The sequence below is a fragment of the Leucoraja erinacea genome, chromosome 13, assembly GCF_028641065.1.
Source record: "Leucoraja erinacea ecotype New England chromosome 13, Leri_hhj_1, whole genome shotgun sequence".
In the NCBI taxonomy this organism is placed as follows: domain Eukaryota; kingdom Metazoa; phylum Chordata; class Chondrichthyes; order Rajiformes; family Rajidae; genus Leucoraja; species Leucoraja erinaceus.
The window spans coordinates 775,365-799,771 of NC_073389.1; the positions used below are offsets into that span (position 1 = coordinate 775,365).

Here is a 24,407-nt window from a genome sequence, read left to right on the forward strand (position 1 = left end):
AGAGATACAGCGTGGAAGCAAGCTCTTTGGCCCCGCTGCCCTTCAAACACCCATTCACTCACTAGTTCTATGTTATCACACTTACTCAATCATTCCCTACATTTACATGTCAGGTTGGAGACATAATTGCTCTTACCCATAGCGTAGAAGTGCCTGTCCTGTGCCTCTTCCATTGCCAGAGTGAAGCCAGACGCAAAGTGGAGGAACAGCACCTCATATGGCAGCTTACACCCAACGGTGTGAACGTGGAATTCGACAATATTAGGTAACCTCTACCAACCCACCCTTCCCTCTCCCCAGTTCCCCATCTGGACTCGCACCCATTTCATCTCTCTGTTGTGTTAACCTACAAATCCGCACGTCTTTGGAATGAGGGAGGAAACCCACGCAGTTACAGGTAGGTTGAACATACAAACTCCGTACAGACAGCACCCGAGGTGAGGACCAGGGGGGAGAGAGAGGAGGGGGGTCGCCGGCACTGCAAGGCAGCAACTTGCCTCTACCGCTACGCCACCCTTAAGCTGAGAAACGTTTCTTTGCTCGCTAAATTCATCCACTGTTAAGTTTCCCACCTGAACCATTTTGATTTGCCTGCCGAATGCTTTATGGATCTCACCTTTCAATTTCTGCAGCTCGTCCCTGAGCTCGGGCCCTGCGTGGAGGTGGATGCTTTCACTGATGAGGTTCTTGTCAAATAGTGCTTCGTTGGTCGTGTTCACAATAGCCGTACATCTCAGCAGCACCACGTCCCCTTTCCTGCAAGAAGAATCCGCCAATGTTAAACGTTGAATATTCTATATTCATTAGATAATAAGAACAAAGAGGTTCAGTTACATCGATACACTACACCAAGGGGGACCTGTTGGGTCCCGTCCCCTCTATGTGCGGTTGCGGGGGGAGAGCCTGTGGCGTCACACACACACACTAACCACCCTCCACACACGCAGGGGGGGGGTGAGAGGGGGGGGGAGGGGGAGGGAGGGGGGGGGAGGGAGGTGGAGAGGTAGGGGGGGGGGGAGAAGTGAGTGGGGGTGGAGAGGCGGGAGGAGTGGGGTGGAGGGAGGGCAGGGGGGGGGGGGGGGAGAGAGGGAGAGAGGAGGGGGAGAGAGGGGGGAGGAGAGGGAGAGAGAGAGAGGATGGAGGGAGAGGAGGGGGGACGGATCCCGTTACTGCTATCCAAATGACCAGCTATTACATCTTTGATAATCAACTCCACCATCTTCCCCACCACTAACTTGTCTATAATTCCCTGCTTTCTCTCTCCCTCCTTTCTTGATAAGTGGGATAACATTAGCTCTCCTCCAATCCACAGGAACTGATCCAGAATCTATAGAACATTTGGAATATGATCACCAATTTGTCCACAATTTCTAGAGTCACCTCCTTGAGTACCCTGGGATGTAGACCATCAGGCCCTGGGGATTTATCAGCCTTCAGTCCCATCAGTCTACACAACACTATTTCCTGCCGAATGTGAATTTTCTTCAGTTCCTCTGTCACCCTAGGTCCTCTGGCCACTAGTACATCTGGGAGATTGTTTGTGTCCTCCTTAGTGAAGATGGTGAAGATAGAACCAAAGTATCTATTCAACTCATCTGCCATTTCCTTGTTCCCCATAATAAATTCACCTGTTTCGGTCTTCAAGGGACCCACATTTGTCTTAACTAATTTTTTCCTCTTCAAATACCTAAAGAAGCTTTTACAATCCTCCTTTATATTCTTGGCTAGCTTACCTTCGTACCTCATCATTTCTCCCCGTATTGCCTTTTTAGTTATCTTCTGTTGTTCTTTAAAAGTTTCCCAATCCTCTGGTTTCCCGCTCATCTTTGCTACGTTGTACTTCTCTTTCATTTTTATACTGTCCTTGACTTCCCTTGCCAGCCACGGTTGCCTCTTACTCCCCTTAGAATCTTTCTTCCTCTTTGGAATGAAATGAAACTCTCGATTATTCCCAGAAATACCTGCCATTGCTGTTCCACTGCCATCACTGCTAGGATCCCTTTCCAGTCAACTTTGGCCAGCATCTCACACGTGCCTCCATAGTCCCCTTTGTTCAACTGTAATACTGACACTTCCGATTTTACCTTCTCTCTCAATTTGCAGATTAAATATCATTATATTATGGCCACTACCTCCTAATCAGTGATTCCACACCTCCATTTTTTTTCCTGAAATAGAATCCCAAATTTCCTGGAATTTGATGGTATTTCCTGAAATTTTCAAAAATGCTGACCACGGGCTATTTGTTGTTGTTTTTCTTTCGTGGGCACACGTTGACAACACAAAGCAGAACAAGATCTGTGTAACTACACTGTAGCTGCCTGCTTCTGTTACTCACTTGTACAGTGTTATGCAAAGCATTATGCACTGGGCACATATATGATGTAACCTAGCCTGCATGGTATGCATATTGTGTGTTCAGTGCAGTGTGTGCCTGGAATAGTCTCCCTCTCTCCTCTCCCCCCTTCCCTCCCCCTCTCTCTCTTCTCTCCTCCTTCTCTCTCCCCCCCTCCCCCCCTTGCAGTGTTGGAGGGCCCGCGGCAGGGCCCGGCCCGGTCGGAGCGGTGCCTAGTGTCGGTTCACGGCCGCTGCCAGGACTGGGTTCAGTCAGTCGTTCCCGCTCCCGCCAGGCGAGGGGAGAACGGCAGCAGACCAGCTCCCTTGGCGCCAGGCTGACCTGCGTTGACGAGGCTCCATGGCCGCCGATGGGCCAGGCGGGCAGACGGGACCGCAGCCCCGGAGAAGCGGGCACTCCTTTTGTCCCCCCCCCAAATCATCCCGCGGGCCGGATTGGGCGCCTTGGCGGGTAGTTTGACACCCCTGATATAAAACAAGCGTGGACTTGTTGGGTCCGACTCCCCCTGCTCCAACGCAATATTCCACGGCCCCACTCGCCCAGACACGAGGCGATGTAGTGAAAATGGTGATCTGATCCCGCCCGGGCCCACCGCGCACGTGCGGGGAGGCGCCGTCATTTTGCGTACCTACCGCGTCACCAGCGCCATTTTCAACTGTGACGTGGCTGACGGGCCTTCCCCCAACTGTGCAGGCGTGGATGGTCCCAAATATACTTGTTTCCCCCAAAATCATTCCGCATGGCTAGATGCGGAAATTATTTAATTTCCCTAAAATTACCCGCAGACAATCCAGAATTGCCTTCTCCCTGGTTGGCTCCAGTACAAGCTGCTCCAAGAATCCATCTTGGAAGCACTCCACAAACTTCATGGGGTTCAGTACCAACCTGATTTCCCCAGTCTACCTGCATGTTGAAATCTTCCATAACCACCTTTGTTACATGCTCATTTTAACTCCTGATGCAACTTGCACCCTATCTCCAGGCTACAGTTTGGGGGTATGTAGATAACTCCCATCAGGGTCTTTTTACCCTTACAATTTCTCAGTTCTATCCATACTGACTCTACATGTTCTGACTCTGTCACCTCTCGCAAGGGACTGAATTTCATTCTTTACCAACAGAGTCACCCCACCCCTCTGCGCCTTCTGTAGCAATGAATTCCACAGATTCACCACCCTCTGACCAAAGAAATTCCCCCTCGTCTCCTTTCTAAATTAACGTCCTATAATTCAGAGGCTATCACCTCTAGTCCTGGACTCTCCCACTAGTTATAACATCCTCTCCACATCCACTCTATCCAGGTCTTTCATTATTCAGTAAGTTTCAATGAGGTACCCCCTCATCCTTCTAAACTCCAGCGAGTACAGGCCCAGTGCTGTCAAACGCTCATCATTTGTTAACCCACTCATTCCTGGGATCATTCTGATAAACCTCCTCTGGACCCTGTCCAGTGCCAACACATCCTTCCTCAGTCTGAGATGCGTCCTGTCAGCATACTTTCTATAACACATATGCAGAAGTTCGAGAGAATGTTTGGATTCACCTGCGGAATTTGGTGCCATTTATAGACCCAGTTTAATTCAAGTGCCGGAAACAACGTAATCTTAACCCAACACCAAAGGCCACATCCACGCTCCAGTCAATGAAACAGAAGGCTTCCCGCCAAGCCGTGGCTGCGGACCAGGAATGTGTCTGGAGGCCTTTATCAAGGCGTCGCGGAAGGCCCTGAAGGCTCGGTGGACTCCCACCCTGCCCGGAGCTCGTTCGGCTCATTCGGAAGGCGGCGGAGGCCTGCGATGAATGGTGCCTGGGATTGAGTCTGGGTTGACGGAGCCGGCGTTGTGTCTAACGGAGATGGAGGGTGTACTGCCGGGAACATAGGAGGACCCGGCGTGGGGAGATCACCTACACTGGGGGTGGGAGCAACAAAGGAGAACTTGGCAAAGAGCCCATTACGTGGCCACTATTTGCATACTTTGGGTGTACAAGGAAAGAATTTCACCGTGTCTTGTCACATGTGACCAAAACGTATTCCATTCAAGTCAATTCAACTTTAACCACCAATTGTACAGGACGCTGAAGTTCGGGATGGCACTCGGCTATTAGTCAGGAGACGGAGAGGAGAATGAGGAAGAGTTACATTAGCGAGAAGGAAGTGGTGAGAATTGCACTGTCTCTTATTGCTCGTGACCTACAACAGGAATAGTCAGGCAGTCATTTCAAAATCCACATTTGCACAACGATGAAAGGGAGGCGTAGGGAGAAGAAGGTGGTTCAAGCCAAAATAATGCCGTCTATCTCATCTCCATCTTGGATTCCTGGAGCATCACAATAAAACAATGATTCTTAAAGACAGCAAGCACAACTTTCAACTCATAGCATTGTAACATATACATGCCTGGAAGAATATAACTATATAACATATAACTATATAACAATTACAGCACGGAAACAGGCCATCTCGGCCCTACAAGTCCATGCCGAACAACTTTTTTTCCCTTAGTCCCACCTGCCTGCACTCATACCATAACCCTCCATTCCCTTCTCATCCATATGCCTATCCAATTTATTTTTAAATGATACCAACGAACCTGCCTCCACCACTTCCACTGGAAGCTCATTCCACACCGCTACCACTCTCTGCGTAAAGAAGTTCCCCCTCATATTACCCCTAAACTTCTGTCCCTTAATTCTGAAGTCATGTCCTCTTGTTTGAATCTTCCCTATTCTCAAAGGGAAAAGCTTGTCCACATCTGTAACAAACTGGAAGATGAAATCTAGTACCTGTAAAATGAAATTCTACGCCCAGAGCAAATTGGGATATCCAGTGGCGCTGTTGATGGCTGCCTCTGCCTGAAATCTGTTTGTGTTTTTATCTTTTTTATTTTTAGTATGTTTAAAGTATGTTTTTTTTTTTTTTTTTTTAGTATTTTATGTGGAGGAGGGGGGTAAGGTAAGGGGGAAACCGTCCTCCAGTCACTTCCTGGCGAGGATGCGACTATTATCCGAGTTGCGCTCTCGCCCCCCTCCGCAGGGCCTACCAACTGGAATGGCGCGGCCTTTCCTGCCGGGACCGAACCAGAGCTTCAGCAGCGGCGGCGCAGCGCTGGATACATCGCGGGGCGGGCGATGTCTCACCTGGAAACGCCGTTTGAGGCTCCGGAGTGTTGGGCCTGCTGCATCAACATCGCGGAGCTGTGGTTCGCGGAGCTCCCAACGTGGACCCTTTGCCGTGGGCCACCTGCGTTGAATCTCCGTCCAATTCAACCTATGGACTCCAGGAGCTGCGGACTCCAGTGGGAGGCGGTCGAAACCGAAGTCCAGGCCGCTGAGGATGTTCTTCCGTTCAACGTCGGGGTTCCATCGTTCCCGGCGAGAGGGCCTGAACATTGAGCCATCCGTAGCGGCGACTGCGGGGGGCACAGGAGGCCCCGGCCATGGGTGAACATTGGGGAACATCAGTGAGGAGGTTGACTGGACTTTGGTTCCTTCCCTCACAGTGGGGAACTATGGTGCTGCTGTGGGGATGTTTGTGTTGTGGGCTATTATGTTCTGTGCTTTTGTGTTGTTTTATTCATATGATAGTATTGGAAATAGCATTTTGTTGTCTCTTACTTGAAGACAATGACAAGAAATTGAATCAAATCAAATCAAATTGAGGAACAGCACCTCATATTTCACTTGGGCAGCTTACACCCCAGTGACTTCTCTAACTTCAAGTAAGCATTGCTTTCCCTCTCTCTACATCCCCTCCCAGTCCCCCGATCAGTCTGACCCTCCCGTTGATGAAGTTTTATCTCTGTATGCTCCGTGGCCATCTTCTCTCAGCTAACAATCATCTATTCTACATTTTCCTTCATCTCTATCCCCTTTGATGTCTCGTTTTCACAATTTACACTTCCTTATCTCCGTGTCTCCCTCTCCCCTGAGTCTGACGAAGGGTCTCAACCCAAAACAGCACCCATTCCTCCTCTCCAGAGATGCTGCTTGTCCCGCTGAGTTACTCCAGCATTTGTGTCTATCTTCCGTGTAAACCAGCATCTGCAGTATCTTCCTACAAATTCTGGGACATTCTCGGCTGACTAGACTTCAAGTTCATCAGTATTTCAGGTGAGGAGGGCAAAGTTTAAAGGACAAGTTTCCCCCCCCCCCCCACACAGAGGGTGGTGGGTGCCTGGAACACACTGCCAGGGGTGGTGGTGGAGGCTGGGATGATAGTGGTGTTTAAGAGGATTTTGGATAGGCACATGGACATGCAGGGAACAGAGGGATATGTATCACGTGGAGGCAGAGATTAGTTGGTTTCATATTCGGCACAGACATTGTGGTCTAAAGGGCTTGTTCCTGTGTGTTCCTATGTTAAATAACTTAAAATGCCTTGTGACGCCCAGATGTCCTATATGTGCTGTACAGTGTGCTGTGGAATGGGCCATGTGTTCATGTACACAGAGCTCAAGGTCATTGTTCTGAGATAACTAATGAACCAATTTGTGAGACAGTACAAGCCATAATCAACTGGTCCACAACAGAGGCAATCCAGGTCTTTTCACACAAGGCTCCATCACTGTAGAAACAGGGAACTGCAGACGCTGGTTTACCATCTGGGTCATTGCTGGGCTCAGTCAGCATTGGGCAGAGCGGCTGCCTTACAACCACCCTGCTCCCACCATTCAGCACCAGGGACTTCATTGGGTGCTTCTGGTAAAGCTAGATGCAGGAAAAATGTTCGCAACGTTGGGCGAGTCTAGAACCAGGGGCCAAAGTCTTAGAATAAAGGGGAGGTCATTTAAGACTGAGGTGAGAAAAAACGTTTTCACCCAGAGAGTTGTGAATTTGTGGAATTCCCTGCCACAGAGGGCAGTGGAGACCAAGTCACTGGATGGATTTAAGAGAGAGTTAGATAGAGCTCTAGGGGCTAGTGGAATCAAGGGATATGGGGAGAAGGCAGGCATGGGTTATTGATTGGGGACGATCAGCCATGATCACAATGAATGGCGGTGCTGCTCCTCCAGCACCTATTTTCTATGTTTCTATGTAAGAGTCGAGAGTAGAAACAAGGAAGAACGGCAGATGCTGGTTTACAAAAAGAGGACGCAAAGTGCTGGAGTAACTCAACGGGTCAGTCAGCGTACCGGAGAACATGGATAGGTGACGATTCGGATAGAGACTCGGCTACAGACATGAGTCTAGAGAAGGGTCCCAAGCCGAAAAAGTCACCTATCCATGTTCTCCAGAGATGCTGCCTGACCCGCTGAGCTACTCCAGCACTGCGTGTCCTCAAGAGTCAGCAGTGTTTCATTGTTACATGTACTTAAAATAGAAGAATGAAAATCATACTTCAGAGTTGAAATAGGAGGATAGAGTAGAAATAGGAGGATATTGCAGATGAATACGTGGCTTGAAAAATGGTGCAAGGGGGAGGGATTCAAATTTTTAGGGCATTGGAACCAGTTCAGGGGGAGGTGGGACCAGTACAAACAGGACGGTCTGCACCTGGGCTGGAATGGAACCAATGTCCTTGGGGGAGTGTTTGCTAGTGCTGTCGGGGAGGATTTAAACTAATGTGGCAGGGGGATGGGTACAAGAGCAGAGAGGCAGGGGAGTGTAAAATGAGGGTAGAAGCAATAGGTAGCAAGGTGAAAAGTAAAAGTGGCAGGCAGACAAATCCAGGGCAAAAATCAAAAAGGGCCACTTTTCAACATAATTGTATAAGGGGTAAGAGCGTTGTAAAAACAAGCCTGAAGGCGTTGTGTCTCAATGCAAGGAGTATTCGTAATAAGGTGGATGAGTTGAACGTGCAGATAGCCATTAATGATTATGATATAGTTGGGATCACGGAGACATGGCTCCAGGGTGACCAGGGCTGGGAGCTGAACATCCAGGGATATTCAATATTCAGGAGGGATAGAGAGAAAGGAAAAGGAGGTGGGGTAGCGTTGCTGATTAGAGAGGAGATTAACGCAATGGAAAGGAAGGACATTAGTTTGGAGGATGTGGAATCAGTATGGGTAGAGCTGCGAAACACTAAGGGGCAGAAAACGCTGGTGGGTGTTGTGTACAGACCACCTAACAGTAGTAGTGAAGTTGGAGATGGTATCAAACAGGAAATTAGAAATGCGTGCGACAAAGGCAAAACAGTTATAATGGGTGACTTCAATCTACATATAGATTAGGTGAATCAAATTGGCAGGGGTGCTGAGGAAGAGGATTTCTTGGAATGTATGCGGGATAGTTATCTAAATCAACATGTAGAGGAACCAACGAGAGAGCAGGCTATTTTAGACTGGGTATTGAGTAACGAGGAAGGGTTAGTTAGCAGTCTTGTTGTACGTGCCCCCTTGGGCAAGAGTGACCATAATATGGTTGAGTTCTTCATTAGGATGGAGGGTGACATTGTTAATTCAGAAACAATGGTTCTGAACAAAGAAAGGTAACTTTGAGGGTATGAGACGTGAATTGGCCAAGATTGACTGGCAATTAATTCTAAAAGGGTTGACGGTGAATATGCAATGGAAGACATTTAAAGACTGCATGGATGAACTACAAAAATTGTTCATCGCAGTTTGGAAAAAGAATAAATCAGGGAAGGTAGTGCATCCGTGGATAACAAGGGAAATCAGGGATAGTATCAAAGCGAAGGATGATGCGTACAAATTAGCCAGAAAAAGCAGCATACCAGAGGACTGGGAGAAATTCAGAGACCAGCAGAGGAGGACAAAGGGCTTAATTAGGAAAGGAAAAATAGATTATTAAAGAAAACTGGCAGGGAACATAAAAACTGACTGCAAAAGTTTTTATAGATATGTGAAAAGAAAGATATTAGTTAAAACAAATGTAGGTCCCTTGCAGTCAGAAACAGGTGAGTTGATCATGGGGAACAAGGATATGGTGGACCAATTGAATAACTACTTTGGTTCCGTCTTCACTAAGGAAGACATAAATAATCTGCCAGAAATAGGAGGTCAAAGGAGTTGGAGGAATTGAGTGAAATCCAGGCTAGTCGGGAAGTGATGTTGGGTAAATTGAATGGATTAAAGGCCGATAAATCCCCAGGGCCAGATAGGCTGCATCCCAGAGTACTTAAGGAAGTAGCTCCAGAAATAGTGGATGCATTAATAATAATCTTTCAAAACTCTTTAGATTCTGGAGTAGTTCCTGAGGATTGGCGGGTAGCAAACGTAACCCCACTTTTTCAAGAAGGGAGGGAGACAGAAAACGGGGAATTACAGACCAGTTAGTCTAACATCGGTAGTAGGGAAACTGCTAGAGTCAGTTATTAAAGATGGGATAGCAGCACATTTGGAAAGTGGTGAAATCATTGGACAGTCAGCATGGATTTACGAAAGGTAAATCATGTCTGACGAATCTTATAGAATTTTTCGAGGATGTAATTAGTAGCGTGGATAGGGGAGAACCAGTGGATGTGGTGTATCTGGACTTCCAGAAGGCTTTCGACAAGGTCCCACATAAGAGATTAGTATACAAACTTAAAGCACACGGCATTGGGGGTTCAGTATTGATGTGGATAGAGAACTGGCTGGCAAACAGGAAGCAAGGAGTAGGAGTAAACGGGTCCTTTTCACAATGGCGGGCAGTGACTAGTAGGGTACCGCAAGGCTCAGTGCTGGGACCCCAGTTATTTACAATATATATATTAATGATGTGGATGAGGGAATGGAAGGCAATATCTCCAAGTTTGCGGATGACACTAAGCTGGGGGGGCAGTGTTAGCTGTGAGGAGGATGCTAGGAGATTGCAAGGTGACTTGGATAGGCTGGGTGAGTGGGCAAATGTTTGGCAGATGCAGTATAATGTGGATAAATGTGAGGTTATCCATTTTGGTGGCAAAAACAGGAAAGCAGACTATTATCTAAATGGTGGCCGATTAGGAAAAGGGGAGATGCAGCGAGACCTGGGTGTCATGGTACACCAGTCATTGAAAGAAGGCATGCAGGTGCAGCAGGCAGTGAAGAAAGCGAATGGTATGTTAGCTTTCATAGCAAAAGGATTTGAGTATAGGAGCAGGCAGGTTCTACTGCAGTTGTACAGGGCCTTGGTGAGACCACACCTGGAGTATTGCGTACAGTTTTGGTCTCCAAATCTGAGGAAGGACATTATTGCCATAGAGGGAGTGCAGAGAAGGTTCACCAGACTGATTCCTGGGATGTCAGGACTGTCTTATGAAGAAAGACTGGTTTATACTATCTAGAATTTAGGAGATTGAGAGGGGATCTTATAGAAACTTACAAAATTCTTAAGGGGTTGGACAGGCTAGATGCAGGAAGATTGTTCCCGATGTTGGGGAAGTCCAGGACAAGGGGTCACAGCTTAAGGATAAGGGGGAAATCCTTTAAAACCGAGATGAGAAAAACTTTTTTCACACAGAGAGTGGTGAATCTCTGGAACTCTGCCGCAGAGGGTAGTTGAGGCCAGTTCATTGGCTATATTTAAGAGGGAGTTAGATGTGGCCCTTGTGGCTAAGGGGATCAGAGGGTATGGAGAGAAGGCAGGTACGGGATACTGAGTTGGATGATCAGCCATGATCATATTGAATGGCGGTGCAGGCTCGAAGGGCCGAATGGCCTATTCCTGCACCTAATTTCTGTTTCTATACTTGTAGCAGCACCACATGCCTGTAAACACAGTACTCATAGATGACATAATAAACTAACATAAAGGTTACAAAATTTACAAAAGTGGAGCAGATATCAGAACTAATGTGAATCTGCTCAGTATACAATGCCTACAGTATGGAAGCAAGAATATATAAGGAAGCTAGAGTGTCACCTGCCCTGCAAGGCTGCTCGCCCATTGATTACGCTGGTGGCCCTGTGCCAGTCTCACACCTTTAACACACAGGTCTGCTACCCTACATTGTCTGCAGGCACGGAAATCGCTGTCAAAACACGGGGGACACACACAATATCTTGGCGGCCGCATGTGCACAAACACACAGACGCACGCACATGCACACACACGCGAGGCTTCGGCCGTGGGCCCTGTGGACGGTAACATCAGGAGCTGACCCGGTTGGTGACCGACTTCGAACTCCAGCAACAGCAGCTTAGTCCGCCCCGAATCATGGGGCTTGAATCGGCCCGTTTGCGGGGGCTTTCATCGGCCGGCAGGGGCTTCAACATCGGGACCCTTGATCGCCTCGATGCAGCAGTTTGATTTTAAGCTGCGCCGGGCGAGGAAAGGCCCCGCGAATGGGCCAATTCAGCCCTTAGAAAGCGTCTGATAAGGTCCGGATTACAAAACATGGGGGGATTGTTCCCCTCCTCTCAAAGCATGGGGGGACTTATCCTTCCCCCCCACGTCCCCCCCTGGGATTTCCACCCATGAATGTCAGCAAGCTCAACTTCCAGCAGGTTACCGTGATGCTTCGCCAAAGGCCCCATAACATCATCAATTAATCATTTCTCATCCTGCAATAGCACAACAAAGTAGTCTTTTCCCTGGTTAGTTCCCCTGAAAAAGCAGTTACTATATATTCCATTCATCCATCTTCTACCATATTACATAAATTTTACAAATGTTCACCAAACACTGCTCTAACATCAGACAGACACAAAGCACTGGAGTAACTCTGCGAATCACACAGCATCTCTGGAGAACATGGATGTGACGTTTCGGGTCAGAACCCTTCTTCAGACCCAAAATTTCACCTATTCCTTTTCTCCAGGGATGCTGCCTGACCCACTGAGTTACTCCAGCATTCATGTCTATCTTCAGTGTAAACCAGCATCTGCAGTTCCTACCCACACTTCACATACATCGGTTTTAAATCATCCACTCCGCACATTAGTTAAGGTCATCGACGATTGCTGTATGACTCCTGTCACACTAGTTTGCAGGGACTGTCAATATTGCTCAGAGTTGTTGATTTAAAAATAATTCACACCAATGATTTCTGACCTTTGCTAATCTTGACTTGGCCGAGATGGATTGTGTCCTACATCACGATCTGTCGAGCTAAGTTCATCTGGCAGTGCTAGACTGGCCTCCTCCTTTATTAATAGCTTCACACCACTGCCCTCCCTCAAATGTCCAACATATTCAGCGCCTAATGTGTAGGAAGGAACAGCAGATGCTGGTTTACACTAGAGAATAGACACAAGTGGGTGACAGACTGGTGGGAGAGTCTAGGACCAGAGATCATAGCCTCCAAATTAAAGGGTGCTCTTTTACAAAGGAGCCGAGGAGGAACATCTTTAGTCAGTGGGTAGTGAATCTGTGGAACTTGTTGCCACAGAGGGCTGTGGAGGCCAAGTCAGTGGATATTTTTAAGGCAGAGATAGTTCTTGATTAGAACGGATGTCAAGGGTCATGAGAAAAGGCATGAAAATGGGATTAGGAGGCAGAGATCACCCATGATTGAATGGCAGAGTAGACTCGATGGGCCGAAGGGCCTAATTCTACTCCTATAACGTGAATTTGTGAAAAAACTGGAGTAACTCAGTGGGCCAGACAGCATCTCTGGAGGAAAGGAATAGGTGACATTTCGGGTCAAGACCCTTCTGCGGTCACCTGTACCTTTTCTCCAGAGGTGCTGTCTGACCAGCTGAGTTACTCCAGCATTTTGTCTCGATATTCAGCTCCTAGCTTTGGTTGCCCATGGCAACATTTCCAAATGAGAACCTGCTTGCTTCTATTTGTTTTAATAATAATCATACTTTGGTGCAAACGCTGCATCCATCCAAACCTCCCCCCCTCCCCCACCTCGCTCGCCCCCATCCCAAACCCCCCTCCCCATCCCAATCCCCCCTCCCAACCGCCCCTCCCCATCCCAACCCCCTCTCCCCCATCCTAAACCCCCATCCCAACCCTCACCCCATCCCAACCACCCCTACCATCCCAACCCCTCTCACCCATCCCACCCCCCATCCCAACCCCCCTCCCCCCCAAAACCACCCCCCCTCCCCCCATCCCACCCCTCCCCCATCACAACAACCCCCCCCCCTCACCCCATCCCAACCCCCCCCCCCTCTCCCCCCAAGGCTGTTTACGACCCAGCTGATGTGCATATTCTTCTGTTTGCACTGCTCCCAGCTGCCCAATAAATGGCAAAGGGTGCCTTATAAATCTACAATGCTCTAGTCCCACATTCACATCACCATAGGACATGGGAGCAGAAGTAAGCCATTCGGCCCATTGAGTCTGCTCCACCATTCACCCATTCTTCTGCCTTCTTCCCGTAACTTTTGACACCCTTCCTAATCAAGAACCTATCAATCTCCACTTTACAAATACCCTTTGATTTGGCCTCCACCGCTGCCTGTGGCAATGTATTCCACAGACACCACTCCCATTCATCTCCTCTACCTTCATTTTTCCATGCCTATTAAAACATGGTGCTGGGAATAATCCTCAACATATTCTGTTTGAGGTTCTGCATGAAGTATCCTAAACTCGATTAATTGATGGAAAGACACAGCACAGAAAACAGGCCGTTCGGCCCACTAAGTACATGCTGACCATCGATCACCTGTTCACACTGGTTCTATGTTATCTCACGTTCTCAACCAACCCCTGCACACTAAAGGCAATATACAGAGGCAAACAAGCACGTCTTTGGGATGTGGGAGGAAACCCACGCGGACACAGGCAATGGAGTGTATGCGAAAGTGGGATAACATCGACTAGTGTGAATGGGTCAGTGTGTACTTAATGGGTTGAAGGGCCTGTTTCCACTGTATCGCTAAAAACTAAATATTCACAAGAGAAAATGTGATAGAAAGTGAGAGATTCCTAACCCAAAATATCACCCATCCTTTTTCTCCAGAGATGTTGCCTGAACCGCTGAGTTACTCCAGTACTTTATATCCATCTTTCATAGAATACCTGTATGGCTGGCTGCTGGTCTCTCCAGCAGTCACTCACACCATCTCTACCTGGGTTTTGCTTGTACCATGGTATGAACAGCTTGAAAGCGCACACCACCAGACTCAGGAACAGCTTCTCCCCTCTGTTATCTGGCTTCTGAGTGGTCCTAGGCTTCTATCTGATTCACCTCTACCCTGTTGCGGACCATATAACCACAATAACAATTACAGCACGGAAACAGGCCATCTCGGCCCTTCTAGTCCGTGCGGAACACTTACTCTCAACTAGTCCCATCTACCTGCACTCAGACCATAACCCTCCATTCCTTTCCCGTCCATATACATATCCAATTTATTTTTAAACGATAAAATCAAACCTGCCTCCACCACTTCCACTGGAAGCTCATTCCACACAGCTACCACTCTCTGAGTAAAGAAGTTCCCCCTCATGTTACCCCTAAACTTCTGTCCCTTAATTCGCAAATCATTGGACTTTGTCTCTGGAACCGGTGCGCTACAATACTGAGAACTATATTCTGCACTCTGTATCTTCCCATTTGCTCTACCTATTGTGCTGGAGCTTGACCTGATTGTATTTATGTGTAGTGTTATCTTATCTGCTTGGATGGCATGCTGCAGCACTCGTGACAAAAATAAACCAAAATCCGTTTAGATTTATTATTGTGGCATGTACTGAAGTACAGTGTAAAACGCTTGCATGCTGTGTGACTCCAACTCTAAATGTCACACAAATTAAGATTGAGAGAAAACTACAAGTGTGGTTAATTGTTGCTCAACTTGCAAGAGTTGTAAATAATATTGTAAATAATAAAAAAATAGCAGCATTTTTTTTCAGATCTGAATATCTAAGTTTGAAAAGCATACCTCCAGATACGGAACAGTTTCTTCCCAGCTGTTATCAGGTATCCGACCGTCCTCTCACCAACGATAGAGCGGTCCTGACCTCCCATCTACCTCATTGGGCACCTTCCAATTATCTTCAAACTTGATTTTGCTGGACTTTGGGTCGGTACGGTGGCGCAGCGGTAGAGTTGCTGCCTTACAGTGCCAGACACCTGGGTTTGATCCTGACTTTGGGTGCTGTCTGTATGGAGTTTGGACAGGTCCTGCAGTTTTCTCCCACACTCCACAGGCATACAGGTTTGTAGGTTAATTGGCTTCAGTAAAATTGTTACATTGTCCCTAGGATAGTGTTAGTGTACGGGGATCGCTATTCAACGTTGACTCAGTGGGCCGAAGGCCCTGTTTCCATGCTGTATCTCTAAACTAAACCTATCTTGCACTAAACATTATGCCCTTTACCCTGTATCTGTACACTGTGGATAGCTTGATCGTGTAGGAAGGAACTGCAGATGCTGGTTTAAATTAGTTTAGTTTGGTTTAAATTCACTGACTGGATAGCATGCACCAAAAAAGCTCTTCACTGTACCTCGATACACTTGACAATTAAATTGACTCTTGACTCTTGACTCTCTTGAAACTGAAGATAGACACAAAGAGCTGGAGTAACTCAGCTGGACATGCAGCATCGTGTATACTAATGTATAGCCTTTTCACTGACTGGATAGCATGCACCAAAAAAGTTCTTCACTGTACCTCGATACACTTGACAATAACAATGAACTAATACTAAATTAAACATGCAGGGAAATCAAACCATCAACACTTACCAAAGAATTACTTTGTTGTTAACATCTTTGCGATAAGGGAAAGGGGAGGAGATGGAACAGTCTGCGTGCATTTCGTTATTAAATCCATCGAATGCTGTGTCAGGTTTAGCTGGTCCATAGCCCCAGCAGGGGAGAGCCTGAATGTCCACTATCGGAGATCGAGCTCCCAGAGGATCCATGATCCTTCAACCGAGAGATGGGTCAACTCTTCAGCTCACAGTCGCCCCGCACGGTCCTTCTTTCCGGCTCCGTTCTCGAACCCCGGCCGACCAGCTGATCACTCTAGATGCCAGAGAAGAGCGATTACGTGTTCTTCACAAAGGAGCCGCACTCCATGGAGAAGGCCTTTGACGTGCTGCAAAACATAATCCCCAGCAGAAATATGAGAGACTCACCACCAAAGATCCTATAGCGAGCAAGGTACTCCACTCGACGAAAAAGACGTAGTACGGTCATGGGCAGATTGATGGGTAATTTAAGGCCCCATTTCCATAACCGGCTTCCGTCTCCGCACCAAAGATCCCGTAGCAGAGCAAAGATACTAGTGCGGAGACAGAAGCCGGTTACGGAAACATCCTGGTAAAAATAAAAGTTATTTGGTAAAAATCTTCGAATTTTCAGAATTTTTATTTATTAACACGCACTATTTCCCTGCAACGTTGATTACACTGCAAGTCGGGTCAGGTCCGGTTACGGAAATGGATGAAAAAAAGGCCCACGTTCTGTTCAGTTCCGTTGCGTACTACACGTCAGCCCATTGCATTTAGGAGTGATCTATCTTGCTCCGCTATAGGATCTTTGCTCATCACCACCAGGCCTGACCACACCCCACTCATCCATGCCCACACTGCAAAATAGCCTGTGGGTCTTGAAATGCCTTTGTCAGCCATTTCAAGACCCACAAGACATATGTATGCCTTCATCTAGCAGGGCATCGAGTCTAAGAGTCAGCAAGTCATGATGCTGTTTCATCAGATTCTTGTTTGGCTGTATTTGGAGTATTGTGTGCAGTTCTGGTCGCCCCACCATCAAAAGCATCTTTGTGGCAATTTTATGTGGAGTATTGCGTGTAATTCTGGTCACCCAGGGTGTGGAGGGTTTGGAAAAGGTGCAGAGGAGGTTTACCAGAATGATGCCTGGATTTAGATGGTATTAGCTACAGAGTGGTTGGACAGACTTGGGTTGGTTCAGGGGAGACCTAATAGAAGTCTATACAATTATGAGAGGCATAGATAGGGTAGACAGTCACAACGTTTTACCAAGGGTAGAAATGTGAAAGATGAGAGGGTGTAGCTTTAAGATGAGAGGGGCAAAGTTAACAGGAGATGTGTGTGTGTGTTTTTTACGCAGAGGGTGGTGGATGACTGGGATGGTGGTGGGGGCAGTGGTGGTGGTGTTTAAGAGGCAAGTTTGAGACGGATGTGCAGGGACTGGAGGGACATGGATGATGTGCAGGCAGAGAGAGGCTGGTGTTGAGTACACACATTGTGGCCGTTCCCTGCCCTATGTTTGGGACACGGGGATGAATGAGTGAGTGTCCATGATAGAAACATAGAAACATAGAAATTAGGTGCAGGAGTAGGCCATTCGGCCCTTCGAGCCTGCACCGCCATTCAATATGATCATGGCTGATCATCCAACTCAGTATCCCGTACCTGCCTTCTCTCCATACCCCCTGATCCCCTTAGCCACAAGGGCCACATCTAACTCCCTCCTAAATATAGCCAATGAACTGGCCTCAACTACCCTCTGTGGCAGAGAGTTCCAGAGATTCACCACTCTGTGTGTGATGATGGCAGCACAGGGGATGTGCCCTGGGTGAGGGGAGGGGAGGCTGGTGTGGATATCTGGGGGGAGGCGAGATACCGACCCTGGGGATGAGTCGCCCAAATATCCTGTAGCGAGCTATAGGATCGTTGGTGTTAAAGAAGGAACGGCAGATGCTGGAAAAGAGAAGGTACACAAAAGTGCTGGAGAAACCCGGCGGGTGCAGCAGCTTCTATGGAGCGAATGAAATAGGCGACGTTTCGGGCCGCAACCCCCCTACAGAGGATGATGAGGGAGACTGGAGACCAGGGTCTCAACCTGAAACGTCGCCGATTCCCTTCACTCCATGGACGCTGCTCTGCTGCACCCGCCGGCCGGCTGGGGTTCTCCAGCACTGGTGTCTATCTACAGCATCTATGGTGTCGCCCACGGCGGGACCCGGGGACCCAACCCCCGCCCCCGCGGCCCCAGCGGCACCAGCGGCACCAGCGGCACCAGCGGCCCCAGCGGCCCCTCTCCCCCCCCCGTCCCCGTCCCGTCACCCCGGTTACCGCTCGCTCTCTCCGACATCCACCTCTGACCCGGGCAACAGCCGCCGCCCCCGACCAGCCACTTCCTGCCGACGCACAGGCCCGAGCAGTGGAGCCGGAGCGGGTCGATGGAGGGGGGGGGGGGGGGGGGGGGGAGGGATGATGGGAGAGGGGGAGATGAGGGAGAGGGGGGGGGGAGGGAATGAGGGGGGATATGGAATGAGGGGGATGTGGGAATGAGGGGGATGTGGGAATGAGGGGGATATGGGAATGAGGGGGATATGGGATGATGAGGGGGATATGGGATGAGGGAGGGGGAGAGGGGGGATAGGGGGAATGAGGGGGATATGGGAATGAGGGGGATATGGGAATGGGGAGGGGGATATGGGAATGGGGGATGGGAGAGGGGGATATGGGAATGAGGGGGATATGGCAATGAGGGGGATATGGGAATGAGGGAGAGGGGGATATGGGAATGAGGGGGATATGGGAATGATGGGGGGATATGGGGATGAGGGAGAGGGGGATATGGGGATGAGGGGGATATGGGAATGAGGGAGAGGGGGATATGGGAATGAGGCAGAGGGAGATGAGGGAGAGGGATGTGGGAGAGAGGGAGAGGGCGATGAGGGATGAGGGAGAGGGAGGAGGGATGAGGGAGAGGGGGATGAGGGTGAGGGGGATGAGGGAGGGAGATGACGGAGATTCCGTGCCAACCAGTGATCACGTCCACTAGTTCTATCTCACACACAAGGGACAATTTACAGAAACCAATTAACCTGGCCACCCTGTATATTTTTGGAGTGTGGGAGGAAACTGGAGCACCCAGTGAAAACCCACGCGGTTGCAGGGAGAAGGGACTATCTTTGATTGGACTTCATCTTACACTAAACATTCTTCACATTTTTCCCTTTATCCTGTATCTGTACGCGGTGGAAGGCTTGATTGTAATCATGTATAGTCTAAGTTCTGCTGGCTGGTTAGCACGAAACAAACAGCTTTTCACTATACCTCGATACACGTGACAATAAACTGAAATGGAAACATCATCAGAGACCCCACCATCCTGGCCACACACTCATTTCACCCCTGCCACAGGGAAGAAGGTACAGGAGCCTGAAACTGTAACGTCCAGGTTCAGGAACAGCTTCTTCCCTACAGCCATCAGGCTATAAAACACTACAACGGATAAGCTCTGAACTACAATAGACTTGGAGGCATTGGTTTTGTCTCTTTGCACATTTGTTTTTTTAAGTGTAGTATGTGTACACACACACTGAACGTTTTTAGTCTGAAGAAGGGTCTTAACCAACGTCTTAAACGTCACCTATTCCTTCTCTGACCCCGAGTTACTCCAGTTTTTTGTGTCTATCTCTGGTTTAAACCAGCAACTTCCTGCACACTGAAGCTTTTTATCTCGGTTATTACATTGTTTAAAGTGTACGGTGTTTACATATGCTGTGTGCTACTACTAGTGAGAATGTCATTATTCTATCTGGGACATATGACAATAAAATCCAGGGTCTCTGTCTGTGAGTGTGTGTGTGTGTGTGTGTGTGTGTAGTGTGTGTGTGTCTGAGTGTGTGTCTGAGTGTGTGTGTGTGTGTGTGTGTGTGTGTAGTGTGTGTGTGTGTGTAGTGAGTGTGTCTGAGTGTAGTGTGTGGTGTGTGTGTGTGTGTGTGTGTGTGTGTGTGTGTGTAGTGTGTGTGTGTGGTGTGTGTGTACTGTGTGTGTCTGTGAGTGTGTGGTGTGTGAGTGAGTGTAGTGTGTGTAGTGTGTGTGTGTCTGAGTGATGCAGCGCTTGGTCCTGTAATCATTCACTCCGGCATCGTGGCAGCGAGTCTGTCTGTCTGTCTGTCTGTCTCTGTCTGCGTCTGTCCGCGAAGCCCTGTGGCACCCGTGGAAGAGAGAGGCCCAGGGGTGAGCAATCTTTGGGGGTGAGTGTGGGGAGAGAGAGAGGGAGAGGGGGGGGGGGGGGGGGGGGGAAGGAAGAGAGAGAGGGAGGGAGGGGGAGAGGGGGTGGGGGAGAGAGTGGGGAGAATTAGAGGGCAGCGTGGGGAGTGTGAGAGGTGAACGTGGAGAGAGAGAGAGGGAGAGTGAGTGAGAGGGGAGAGAGGAGAGTGGGGGAGAGGTGGGAGTGGGGATGGGGGGAGTGGGTGGGGAAGAGGGAGAGTGAAAGGTGAGAGGGAGAGAAGTGGGGAGAATGGAGGGCGAGGGAGGAGGGCAAGGGAGGAAGGAGGTGATGGGAGGGGGTGGGGTAGAGGTGTGGAGAAAGGGGAAAGACAAGGCAAAGGTTAAATGGGAGGAGGGTAGAGTGGGGGCAAGGGAGCGGTGTGTGGGGTGGAGGGAGGGAGGGAGGTGGTGATGATGGGGCCGGTCAGAAGGCAATGGGGGTGGTGGGCAATAGTGGATGTCAGGCTCGGCATATGAGAGGAAGGGGTGGGGGGTGAGAATGGCTAAATGCATGGGGATGGAGAGGGCCGAGCTGGACTGTTCTATGTTTGAAGCACCATCCTCAGCTGTGGTAGGCTTCACATATTGAATTAGATCTTGTGTTTCAACTCAAGGGTTCATGGCTTCATGGAACTTTATTGTGATTTACCAAATGGGAATGAAAAAAATACATATTGTATGTTTCTTCAACATTGTCAACAGGTAGTTCAGCATGGACATTGTGGGCCGAATGGCCTATTCCTGTGCTCTACTCTTCTATGTTCTACTGGCAGAGATGCCCTAAAATTACAACAGTCACCCAATGCCCTTTATCTTTCAGCTGCATCTCTTACAAAGCTTGGTTATTAGATAGTTTATAGACAATAGACAATAGGTGCAGGAGTAGGCCATTCGGCCCTTCGAGCCATTGCAGCAATCCATGGCTTCATTGTAGAACTAGATCTATTTTAAAAGCAGTTCCATCAAAATGTCTCTTCCAGCTATTTGGAGGATTGTGTGGGATAGGGTGAATACATTGAATCTTTTACCCAGAATAGGGGAATCAAGAACCAGAGTACATAGGTTTAAGGTGAGAATGACAATAGACAATAGGTGCAGGAGTAGGCCATTCGGCCCATCGAACCAGCACCACCATTCATTGTGACCATGGCTGATCATCCCCAATCTGTACCCCGTTCCTGCCTTCTCCCCATATCCCCTGACTCCACTATTTTTAAGAGCCCTATCTAGCTCTCTCTTCAAAGTATCCAGAGAACCTGCCTAAACCGCCCTCTGAGGCAGAGAATTCCACAGACTCACAACTGTGAGAAAAAGTGTTTCTTCGTCTCCGTTCTAAATGGCCTACTCCTTATTCTTGAACTGTGACCCCTGGTTCTGGTCTCCCCCAACATCGGGAACATGTTTCCTGCCTATTGTGAGTCCAAGCCCTTAACAATCTTATATGTTTCAATGAGACATCCTCTCATCCTTCTAAACACCAGAGTATACAAGACCAGCTGCTCCAGTCTCTCAGCATATGACAGTCCCGCCATCCCGGGAATTAACCTTGTAAACCTACACTGCACTCCCTCAATAGCAAGAATGTCCTTCCTTAAATTAGGGGACCAAAACTGCACACAATACTCCAGGTGTGGTCTCACTAGGGCTCTGTACAACTGCAGAAGGACCTCTTTGCTCCTGTATTCGATTCCTCTTGTTATAAAGGCCAACATGCCATTTTAGAGATACAGTGCGGAAACAGGCCCACCGAGTCCGCACCAACCAGCTAACCCCGCACATTAACACTATCCTACACACATAAGGGACAATTTAACATTTACACCAAGCCAATTAAACTCGAAACCTGCGTGTCTTTGGTGTGGGAGGATACCTAAGATCTCAGAGAAAACCCACGTGGTCACAGGGAGAAGGTACAAACTCTGGGTCGAACCCAGGTTTCTGGCGCTGTGAGGCAGCACTTCTACCGCTGCGCCACCGTGCCGCCCTGATGGTTTGTGATGCAGGTGAATGAGTTTCAAGGATTGACTGCTTGTTTGTGTGTCCTCAGATCCCCACATCAGTGGTGCATCAGCATAGACCGCGGACATGGGCCTGACCAAGCAGTACCTGCGCTACAAGGCCAGCGCTGTGTTTGGTGTGATCGCCAGCCACAAGGCAAACATAACCCTGGTACAACTGCGGGGAGAGAGAGGCCGCTATGTGGCTGTGGCAGCTTGTGAGCACGTCTTCATTTGGGATATCCGCAAAGGAGAGAAGGTCGGTAACACTGGACCACTGCTGGCTCATTTGTATTATTTCCTGCCTGTATGTGATCACATTCAGTGATAGACCCACAACAGGACACAGAGTGCTGGAGTAACTCAGTGGGTCAGGCAGCAGCTCTGTAGAACACAGATAGGTGACCTTCCAGGAAGATTGCAGGAGGGGTAGAGAAGGAAGCTAAGAGCCAGACACAAAATGCTTGAGTAACTCAGAGAGACAGGCAGCATCTCTGGAGAGAAGGATGGCTGATGTTTTGGGTTCGGAAACGTCACCCATTCCTTCTCTCCAGAGATGCTACCTGTCTCGCTGAGTTACTCCAGCATTTTGTGTCTATTTTTAGTTTAAACCAGCATCTGCAGTTCCTTCCTACAAGGAAAGCTAAGGGAGGCAAGATAAAGCTTGGCAGGTAAAACCTGTTTCTCTCCCCTCTTCAGGTTTATTTCCAACCCCTTCCCCCCGCAACAATCACTCTTAACAAGGGTCCCTACACAAAGGTCACCTATCCATGTTCAAGAAGGAACTGCAGATGCTGGAAAATCGAAGGTAGACAAAAACTCAGCGGGTGCAGCAGCATCTATGGAGCGAAGGAAATAGGCAACGTTTCGGGCCGAAACTCTTCTTCAGACCAAAGATCTTAGATCTGCTCTAAGATCTTTGCTTCAGACTGATGCAGGGTGGGGGGGGGAGAAGAATGGAAGAGGAGGAGCCAGGGGGCTGAGAAGGGGAGGAGACAGCAAGGGCTACCGGAAATTGGAGAAGTCTTCTTGACCAAAGGTCTTAGAGCAGAGCTGCTCTAAGATCTTTGTTCTTGACTATCTGACTTCTCCAATTTCCGATAGCCCTTGCTGTCTCCTCCCCTTCTCAGCTCTCCCTCAGCCCTCAGGCTCCCCCTCTTCCTTTCTTCTCCCGCCCCCCCACCCCCACCTTGCATCACCTATCCATGTTCAGTCGGGATGCTGGCCAGTGTTCCAGTGCCCTGACCTCAGGGGGCGATTTCCACCCGCTGATCGGCCATGGAAGTCCCAATGAGGTTGAGATCACCTGCCCTGGCCTGGGACATTTTCGGGGTGGATTTCCAGGGGGGGGAGTTTTGTCTGGATTCAAGGCGGGCCAGAACACCAGTTGCTTGGATATCGGCAGTGGACCCGTACACCAAATGTCCCAAAAAGCTGCATCCTGATGTGACAGTGCTTTGTTGTTTACTGTTTTGCCGTGTGTTGTACCTGCAGATATGGATTCTGAAGGGCATGAAACATGAAGTGACCTATCTGTGCTGTGCCCCTGATGGGCTGCACCTGGCTGTGGGATATGAAGATGGATCGATACGGATATTCAATGTAATGACTGGAGAGAGTCACGTCACCTTTAATGGTCACAAAGCTGCAGTGACCACTCTCAGCTACGACGGCCTTGGTGCACGGCTCGTCTCAGGATCAAAGGTAACGTACATACAGCTCGGCCCGCCCAGTCTACACTGACCATCCATCACCCATTCACACTCGTTATCCCACTTTCACGTCCATTCCCTGCACACTAGGGGCGGTTTATAGAGGGCCAATTAGCCTACAAACCCGCACGGCTTTGGGATGTGGGAGGAAACCCACACTGTCACAGGGAGAACGTGCACATTCCACACACAGACAATTCCCAAGGTCAGCATCGTACCCTGGTCTCGAGGGCTGTGATGTAGCAGACCTGCTGTGCTGCCCACATTGCCACATTCTTACCACATTTAATTTTGCTCTGAAGTAGCAGATATCTCCAGGGAATATCTCCAGGTCGGATTCGGAATGGGAGGGGGAGTTGAAGTGCTGAGCCACCGGGAGGATTAGGTTGGTTATTGCGAACCGAGCAGAGATGGGCAAAGTGATCGCCAAGCCTACGCATGGTCTCACCGATGTAGAGCAGCTGACACCTAGAGCAGTGGATGCAGTAGATGAGGTTGGAGGAGATGCTGGTGAACCTCTGCTGCACCTGGAAAGACTCCATCTGAGTTGAGGGGGGAGGTAAAGCGACAAGTGCA

At 48.9% G+C, this 24,407-nt stretch overlaps 2 protein-coding genes across 4 annotated transcripts in view; one reads left to right on the top strand and one right to left on the bottom strand.

Annotated features, from left to right (window-relative positions):
• The window catches only part of gdap2 (ganglioside induced differentiation associated protein 2), a 55,546-nt gene extending 37,279 nt beyond the window's left edge, over nucleotides 1-18,267 (bottom strand). For both annotated transcript variants that reach the window (XR_008724394.1, XM_055644240.1), the window contains exons 1-3: nucleotides 18,191-18,267; nucleotides 15,873-16,227; nucleotides 617-756 (exon numbers count right to left, since the gene is read on the bottom strand). Coding sequence is in view for 1 of the 2 variants with exons in the window: in XM_055644240.1 (XP_055500215.1) it covers nucleotides 617-756; nucleotides 15,873-16,051 (319 nt within the window). In the remaining variant the exon portion in view is untranslated. The remainder of the gene's footprint in view (nucleotides 1-616; nucleotides 757-15,872; nucleotides 16,228-18,190) is intronic.
• Nucleotides 18,268-20,017: 1,750 nt separating this feature from the next.
• Nucleotides 20,018-24,407, top strand: part of wdr3 (WD repeat domain 3) — a 68,857-nt gene continuing 64,467 nt past the window's right edge. Inside the window, exons 1-3 of one of the 2 annotated variants that reach the window (XM_055644242.1) lie at nucleotides 20,018-20,106; nucleotides 22,170-22,378; nucleotides 23,614-23,823. In XM_055644242.1, coding sequence (XP_055500217.1) covers nucleotides 22,208-22,378; nucleotides 23,614-23,823 — 381 coding nt within the window. In that variant the 5' untranslated portion in view covers nucleotides 20,018-20,106; nucleotides 22,170-22,207. The remainder of the gene's footprint in view (nucleotides 20,107-22,169; nucleotides 22,379-23,613; nucleotides 23,824-24,407) is intronic. The other variant, XM_055644243.1, reaches the window with a different exon arrangement.